Source organism: Capsicum annuum, chromosome 4, assembly GCF_002878395.1.
Source record: "Capsicum annuum cultivar UCD-10X-F1 chromosome 4, UCD10Xv1.1, whole genome shotgun sequence".
Lineage (NCBI taxonomy): Eukaryota > Viridiplantae > Streptophyta > Magnoliopsida > Solanales > Solanaceae > Capsicum > Capsicum annuum.
The window spans coordinates 345464-354967 of NC_061114.1; the positions used below are offsets into that span (position 1 = coordinate 345464).

Here is a 9504-nt window from a genome sequence, read left to right on the forward strand (position 1 = left end):
TTTAGTATCATTCATTTACCACCATTGAAGAATGCAACATAATATAAGTATACTAATCCATCAAATTAACATTCTATCCCAAATATTTCAAAATCTCCTACGTACCTTCTCATAAGTAGTACTATTTTACAACTACCAACGAAAGAAGGTCAAGGGGTAAGGTCACATAATAAACATGATCAACCTTAATCTTATATTATAACCCCATACAATCTTTTCTACTTATACAGACTTCTCACCTCATACTTACTCACTCGATCATACATTTAGACTGCCTTCAAATTTATCAAACAACCATGACTCTATAATCATAACTTACTCACTAATATAGCCATTTTCACATTCAAGCAACCAACAAATCACCCTGACTAACAACTCCTTCTCTACCTTATACTAACCTAACTCACAAGGACGAATTACCTCTTTACCAACTCAATCTCATGCAAACAGATTCAGCCATACATATATTAAACCAACGTAAGAACAACAAGTTTCTAGTGAATCGAAACAGGCCTCACACGGCTTCACTAGACTTTGGTTTTGTATTTTGAACAAGAAAATGAGATGTATGACAAGGCAACTATGCTTGTGAATCGAAAGAGTCCCACACGGCTTCACTAGACTTTTTAGTTTCATCAACACAATGATAAAATATTTTCAAGAGATAGAAACTTGTCACACAATATTCCATAATCTGAGAATACACATCTTACTTTTTATAGATAGAAATCTGAGTCAAATATTTCCTCCACAGATTATGATACAATCTACACACGCTACTAGCTACCAAGATCTCATGACACTGACACTTTAACTTATACTATTATTTGGGTGGAAATACAATTCCTACACTTCTACTACAGATCTCTTCCCTTAAGCATGACATCTACAACATATATTTCTAAAAAGGGCCGAATATACTCAATACAGAAGGTTGAAAAACACGATTTCGTCAAGATCAAGGGTCACACTAGAACCCATAACCCCAGTAATGTGATGGGTCTGAGAATATCCGAGTAAGGAAAGAATTAGGATGACTGTTACTTTCGTCTGGGCTACACCATATCATGAATTTAAGTATGAAAGAGGAACATTTTGACCCTATCACACGAGCTAGAATATCAAGAAAGAGACACATTCCTAAACGCCTAGTAGCCTCCTTCTTATAAGTGTGCGCGCTACACACCCATAAACAAGACTCTACCCGATGCAATGTCGCAGACACTCTGGGTGCATAAATTGTGCTTTGATACCAAGTTTGTCACGACCCAAACTAGGGACTGGCAGTGACGATCTTTTCGAACCATGAAGGCCCAAAACACCCCTATCTGTCTGGTAATCATGCACATAATTCATATGATCAAAGTAATGCGGAAGAAATGCAATAATTCGAAAACATGGTCATAAATATGAAAAGAAACAATAATGGGGAAATATAGTTCCCCCAACATCAATCAACCTCTAAACAGCTATTTGTGAAAACCTCTAACAAATGACTGAGTCAAGTAACTGTATATAAACTGGGACAAGGCCCCCAATAGACCCCCAAAAATAATTATAAGATACAAAGAATGCAGGACATAAGACCTTTTGAAACATAGAAGGCTCACCACTTGTCTCTGCAACTCGAATGATCTACTGATTCTCTTGACCCCTAGACTGGGCCTCTGAACCTGAGAGGTTGGAGAGGGGAGGGGGTCATTATAAAAGTACTGGCACGTAGAGATATCAAAACAAAACATATTATTTTTACAAAATATAGTTGAGAGCCATTATAAAGCAATTTCGTACCAAATCATTTGAAAACACATGGGCATAAAGCAATAGTTTCTCAACAACAATGAAATGTAACTGATCTAGGTGGAATGCTCTACATAATTTACACCAACTGTCTAACCTCGGTTGCCGCCGAGATTAGAGTATAAGTGAGGGAGAGACACATAAGATCACATAGCATGGTGTCTCGACCTAATGGTAGTGCCCAAGATCACTTAGATCGGGCTCCTAGCTATAATATCAATTTGGGAATGACATAAAGTCAAGTACACATGATCACTTAGCCTGGTACCAAATTTCCATGTCGGCAAACACGTTTTCCAGCGATGAGCCCTTACACTCAAATGCCTTCTTTGGGCATCCACCTTTCTCTTGTAAAATCAATGCATTCAAATTTCATCTGATTCAATCACATATCATGTTCTGTAGGGTATCATCGTACCCGACTTGCAAGTCCTCAATATCACTTCCACGTATGCATAACTATGTAAAAACTAAGGTGCTTCATCATTTACAAGTGGTGAACAATATTTATTTCAAATTTCATACTCTCTTTTGTTGATCACAATATGATATGGGGTATCAAGAAATTATCATGGGAATTTGAAAGCAATTTATCATTCATATTTATCAAACTTCCATGAAAAATCTCAAATTACATATGCATGGTTTCAACCATTGAAGTATATAGGCAAACAATTCCCATGACATAAAGAAAGATGATTTCGCTTCTTGAAGCCTACGTTGCGGAGATTCCAAATCTTCAATTTGTTTTGAAAACCCATAGTTGAATCTTGAACTATTCGGGTTTTTTTTTTGAAACACTAGAGAGAGTCTTTGAACAATTTGGATGAATGAAGGTGTATTTTGGGGTCTTTGGAAACTGAATTTCGTGTTTATGGCTAAATAAGGGTGGAAAAGGACCATTTTGCCCCCAAAACAGAGTGTTTAAGTCATCTGAAACCTTTACATAGGTGGTGCCTATGCTATCGCCTATGTTTACATAGGCGCCGCCTATACTATCGCCTATATTTACATAGGCTCCACCTACTACTTTGAATGGCCATAACTTCTTGCTCGGGTGTCGGATTTTAGCAAAATTGGTATCGTTGGAAAGTTAACTCGAAGACCTATCATTTGACACGTAGTAGGATCTCTAATTTGACATATACAGGGAGTGATGGTCGATGGAAGCTGACACAAATTACAACATCCCCTAAAACTTAATTGATCGAAATAGTTTCAACTCGTCCTTGAGTTGAAGGACCTCTATGGTCTAAATTCAAGCTTGAATGGATTCACATACAATGCAAATAATTAACATGCCATATTGGCATAGGATTTATGGCTTCAGGATTATCAACGCATCGAAATCATGGTTTTTATTCTAGGCCAAAATTCGGGGTGTTACAGTATATGAAAAGTAGGAACCAATGTTATTTTGTTGTTATAAATCTAGTCAAGGTGGAGGACCCATGTGAGAATATGTCAAATTTATAGCTGCTCGATATAACATAAAACATCTTTCATGCACTGGTCCAGCTTTTGTGTTCTGATCGGTTATCCCAGAGTTGTCTGAAAGTTAAGATGCCAATTTGACTAAACTCATTGGATGTATCTTCCTCATGATGCTCAGGAAGCACTTGGTTCAAGTCTGTTGAGGCGCTATCTGTGCCAGCTGTAAGGTTGTTATAAAGTTTCCAATGTAAGACATTTATATTATTGCCTATCTATATTCGTACAGTTGATTCCTCTAACAATTTAAAACGAATTCATTCCGCTTCAAATTTTTCAAGAGGATCAATTTGGTTTTAGTTATTCAATTTAAAGACGAAACAGTAAGATTCATAGTAACCAGCTAGCATTTCTGAAAACAGAATCTGAGATTCATAGCAGCCCGCTAACTTTTCTGAAAAAGGAATCATCCAGAAACCACTTACTAAAAGAAAAAAAAAAATAACAAACTTTGCATAAATCCAACCATTTTGAAAACTTTTGCAACAAACAAGTAATCTGGAAGGAGAGACTCCGAGAATATGCATCGCATGCAAGAAGTTGAATATTGATCTTCTGTAGCATCCCTACAACATCTTTCATGTTAGTCCTTCTTGCCGGAGATTCAGCACAACAATCTAATGCCGCCTTTATTATTGATGCCACAACATCTAGCTCCATCTGTAAGTCGACTACCCCTTTGGGTTACCAAGTTGGCATCTACGATGTCCATTACTGCTCCAGGAAGTGAATAACTCACCCATTGCTTCAATCTAAGATCTCCATCAAACTCATTAGGATTTCTCCTGGTAAACGTTTCCAGCAACATGACCCCATAACTGTAGACATCACACTTTGTTGAAACTAGTCCCTCCCGTCCATATTCTACAGTCAAAACAATTCATTTAAACTTGCAATATGCTTTATAGATGGGAGGAACAGAAAGGGATAATCAGTAACACTAAGAGACATACCTGGCGCAATATACCCCAATGTTGCTAAGGTTTTAGTGTACAAATCACCCTGATCTTCACCAAGCAGTTTTGAAATGCCAAAGTCGCTAAGGCGGGCAACCATATCCTCATCCAGCAAGACGATACAAGGCTTCAGATCACAGTGGATCACAGGCGAAGAACACCCATGATGGAGATATTCCAATGTACATGCCACATCTATCATTATGCTTAGTCTCTGCCAGATGTCGAGGATGTAATTGTGCAAATACAAATACTTCTCAAGACTTCCATTTGGCATATACTCGAGCACTAAAGCCTTGAAATCAAGATTGGAACAACTAGTAATGACTTTTACGAGATTCTTATGGCGAAGGCTACACAAAACTTCACATTCCGTATCAAAACTCTTGAATGCCGCATCCAGTTGCAGGTTGACCACTTTAACTGCAATGGCCGTTCCACCTCTGAGAATGCCTTTGTAAATCGAGCCAAAACCTCCAGAACTAATTAGATTACTCTCGCTAAGCGCATTAGTGGCTTGGAGAAGTTCATAGTATGAAATCCTTTCTCTTGATATGGTAGACAATAAGTCAGCTTGCTGAGGAACACTTTTATCTCTTCTATACCTTATCCATAGGAGCACAAAGGTCATAGGAACAAATACAACTGCAATTGCGAGAAAAAGAAATGAAAGTATCAACTTTTTCCTATTTGATCTGAGCTTTGATGAAGCGGGGCATGGTGGGACATTAAATCTTGAAGAACCACACAATGCTTCATTGTCGAGAAAAAAGTCACTCGAGAGGTTCTTGAAAGGACCCCCCGAGGGTATTTCACCGTACAACTTGTTGACAGAAACATTGAAATACTTCAGGTTTTGGAGTTTCTCCAAAGATATGGGAATAGTTCCTGACATATTGTTATCAGAAAGGTCTAGGAATTCCAAACCTGCCACGTTGCTCATTGAGTCAGGTATAGATCCTTGCAACTTTTTGTGTGTCAAAGAAAGGTGCACCAGATTTTGTAATCCTCCAATTTCTCTCGGAATTTCTTTTGAGAATTGATTCATTGACAGATCTATCAATGTCACAGCCTTTAGATTTCCAATTTCTGGAGGTAAAGAACCTACCATGTTGTTTGGCGATAAGTCAAGAACCACTAGATCTTGAAGGTTCCCTATGCTTGGTGGTATATTGGAACTCAATTTATTGGAACCAAGATGTATCTCCCTAAGGGAAGTAATATTCCCTAAACAATTAGGAAGAGATCCTGAAAGTTTATTTTTACCCAAGTAAATATCACCCAAATGCTGCAATTTACATATATGATCTCTAATAAATCCTGTTAATTTGTTATTAGTCAAGTCGAAGTGCTGAAGCTTTCTCAAGTTGCCAATTGTTATGGGAATCGATACAACCAAGTTGTTTCCAGAAATTCTAAGGTCTAATAAGCTACTTAAGCTCCCAACTTCATCTGGAATTCGCACTTGGATTTTACAACTGAGGGCGAAAAGTGTTCTAAGAGATGTGGAAAGTTCCCTGTGGAGGCAGGAAGCATGCTGTTTAGAGGGTTGAAAGGTAGAGATAGAACTATTAAATTTCTTCAGTTTGTTAAGGATGTCAGCAAGCTTAACAGTGAGTCACTTGTTAAATTGTTTCCCTCCAAGTTTAGATACTGTAGATGAGTCAAATATCCAAGAGAATTGGGAATCAATCCAGTGAGTTTGTTGTCGGAAAGGTCAAGAATAGAATATTTTGAACAATTGGATATTGAATAAGGAATAGTCCCAACAAAATTTGTTAAGCTACCCAGAAAAGTCTTTCAATGTTGGGTAATATAGAACCTAAGTTTGGTGGGAGGCTTCCTGATAGATTATTGGATGAAAGATCAATTATTCTCAGCCCTAATATGTTGATGATCTCCGTATCAAGTGAACCACTAAGACTATTATCAGAAAGAACAAGTTCCTCCAACTCAATGAGATTGCTTATCGCTTTGGGTATTTCACCTGTCAACACATGAAGAAAAAATGAATACAAGTGAGATGAAATATTTAACTCAATGTGTAATGCCCTGCATTTCAGGCTAAAATATAGACCATGATTTTGATGAGTTGTTAATCCCGAATCGATAAAATCCTATGCCAATATGGCATGTTAATTATTTGTGTAGCATGTGAATTCATTCAAGCTTGAATTTAGACCATACAGTTCCTTCAACTCATGGACGAGTTGAAACTATTCTGATCGACTAAGTTTTAGTGGATGTTGTAAAGTGTGTCAGCTTCCATCGACCATAACTCTCTGTATATGTCGAATTAGGAAGCCTACTATGAGTCAAATAATAGGTATTTGAGTTAGCTTTCGAACGATACCAATTTGGCTAAAATCCAACACCCGAGCAAGAAGTTATGGACCTTCAAAGTGATATGCGTCGCCTAACCAATCACCCATGGCCACTAGAAAGCATAGGCAATAGCCTAGGCGGCGCCTATGCGAAAATAGGCAATGGGATGGGCAGTGCATATGTAAAGAATTCTAGTGACTTAAACACTCCATTTTGGAGATAAAGTGCTCCTTTTCAACCCTTACTTAGCCCTAAAACACGAAATTCAGTTCCAAGGACCCCAAAATACATCTTCATTAATCAAAAGTGTACAAATATTCTCCTTAGGGTTTCAAAATAAAAACTCAAATAGTTCAAGATTCGATCGTAGGTTTTCAAAGATAATTATATATTGGGAATCACCAATCTGCAAGCTTCAAGAAACAACTATTATCCTTGGAAATAGAGGTACGTGGGGTTATCCTAAAATCTCATGGGTGTAGTTTTTATGAACATGCATGCTTTTAAATGGGGGTTTTCAATCAAATGCTAATAACTTGCTTTCAATATGATTTCTAAGTCATTTTTCTTTATGTCATGGGAGTTGTTTGCCTATATACTTCAATGGTTGAAACCATGCATATGTGATTTGAGATTTTCCATAGAAGTTTGACAAATATGAATGATAAATTTCTGTGAAATTCCCATGATAATGTATTGATACCCCATATCATATTCTGACCAACAAAAGAGAGCATGAATTTGAAATAATTATTGTTCACAACTTGTAAATTATGAAGCACCTTGGTTTTTACATGGTTATGCAAATGTGGAAGTGATATTGAGGACTTGTAAGTCGGGTATGACGATACCCTACAGAACATGATATGTGGTTGAATCAGATAAAATTTGAATGCATTTTTTTTACATGAGAAAGGTGGATGCTCGAAGAAGGCGTTTGAGAGTAAGGGCTCATTGCTGGAAAATGTGTTTGCCGACACAGAGATTTGGTACCAGGCTAAGGGATCTTGTGGACTTGGCTTTATGTCCTTCCCAAATTGGGACTATAAGCAGGATCCTAGGCTAAGTGATCTTAGGCACTACCATTGGGTCGAGACGCCATGCTATGTGATCTTGTGTGTCTTTCCCTCACTTATACTCTAATCTCGGCGGCAACTGAGGTTAGACAGTTGGTGTAAATTATGTAGGGCATTCCACCTAGCTTAGTTGCATTTCATTTTTGTTGAGAAACTATTGCATTACACCCATGTGTTTTCAAACGATTTGATACGAAATTTCTTTATAATGGCTATCAACTATATTTTGTAAAAATATTATGTTTTGTTTTGGTATCTCTGTGTTCCAGTACTTTTGTGTTGAACCCCTTCCCTTTCTAACCTCCCAGGTTCAGAGGCCCAGTCTAGGGGTCAAGAGAATTAGTAGATCATTCAGACAGAGTTGCGTAGATAAGTGGTGAGCTTTCTATATTTCGGAAGGTCTTATGTCCTGCAGTCCTTTTATCTTATATTCAGTTTTGGGGTCTACTGGGGGCCTTGTCCCAATTTATATACGGTTACCTGACTCAGTCATTTGTTAGAGATTTTTGCAGACATTTGTTTAGAGGTTCATTGATGTTGGGGGAGTCTTATCTCCCCGTTATTGTTTCTTTTCATATTTATGACCATGTTTCCAAATTATTGTGTTTCTTTCATATTACTTTGACCATATAAATTAGGTGCAAGATTACCAGACAGATAGGGGTGTTTCGGGCCTCCGTGGTTCGAAATGCTCGTCACGGCTAGGCCCTGGTTCAGGTCATGAAAAACTTAGTATCAAAGCACGGTTCATGATCCCAGGGTATTTGCGAAATCGCATCGGGTAGAGTCCTATTTATGGGTGTGTAGTACGCCACACTTATAAGCAGGGGGATACTAGGCGTTTATGAAATGTTTCCCTTCTTTGTGATTTAGTTCGTGCTTCTGAATCTAAACTGTCCCCTAATCAATGATCACTTGAGTTTCAGAAACACAATTATGCCTCCACGTCGTATCATCAATTAGAATGCTCAGTCAGATAAGGTCCGTCCCACCCATGGAATATGGACCCATCACAGGGCTCACACTCAAAAATTTGTACCTACTCCAAGAGTCCCACCAGTCCCGACCAGTCCACCTCAGGCTCCGCAGACTAATGTCAACCGTCCCCCAACTGCCCAGGAAGATATTTCAAACACAGAATTCAGACGGTCCATTCATATGCTGACATAGTTTGTAGCTAACCAGGCTTAGCAATCGGAAGATGTTGGGTATGGATCTGTTACATTTGAGGCTACTAGATTCGGATATTTCATGAAGATGAACCCACCTAAGTTCACTGGTACCAAGGTGGAGGAAGATCTACAGGTGTTCATGAATGATATGGAAAAGATCTTTAAGGTGATGCATGTGGATGAGGTTGAAGGGGTAAACTAGCAACCTATCAGCTCAAGAACGTGGCGAATCAGTGGTATGCCGACTGGGAAGATGCAAAAGGTAAAAGTGCTGAGCCTACAGTTTGGGGTGAATTAGTGAAAACTTTCCTTCATCGATTCTTTTCTCTGGAGTTGAGGGAGACCAAAGTGGAAGATTTTATGAATCTGAAGCAGGGCAGTATGAGTTTCTAGGAGTACACTTTGAAGTTTAATAAACTAGCCCGCTATGCACCAGAGTTGACTAGTAATATGAGGGCCCAGATGAGAAAATTTGCATCTGGCCTTGCTGATAACCTGGTACTTGATTTCCAGGGGGCTATGTTGAATAAGGAGTTATACTTTGCTTGACTGACCATTCATATACAGCAGGTGGAAGAGAAGAAGAAAAAGACTGTTGAATCTAAAGAGAAAGACAGACAGGCTAAGAGAGCTCAATCTACGGACCAGTACCAGAGTCAGCCACAGAGTGGTAACTTGGGTTAT

General features: G+C 38.4%; 1 protein-coding gene across 1 annotated transcript; it reads right to left on the reverse strand.

The window, feature by feature from the left end:
- Positions 1 to 3895: 3895 nt before the first annotated feature.
- LOC107874499 (probable LRR receptor-like serine/threonine-protein kinase At3g47570) lies at positions 3896 to 8141 on the reverse strand. Its single transcript, XM_047410819.1, has 4 exons — positions 8129 to 8141; positions 6035 to 6234; positions 4245 to 5784; positions 3896 to 4155 (listed from the first exon to the last, which is right to left on the reverse strand). Exons 1-4 carry the CDS (start codon positions 8139 to 8141, stop codon positions 3896 to 3898), a joined length of 2013 nt encoding a protein of 670 aa, XP_047266775.1.
- Positions 8142 to 9504: the final 1363 nt, after the last annotated feature.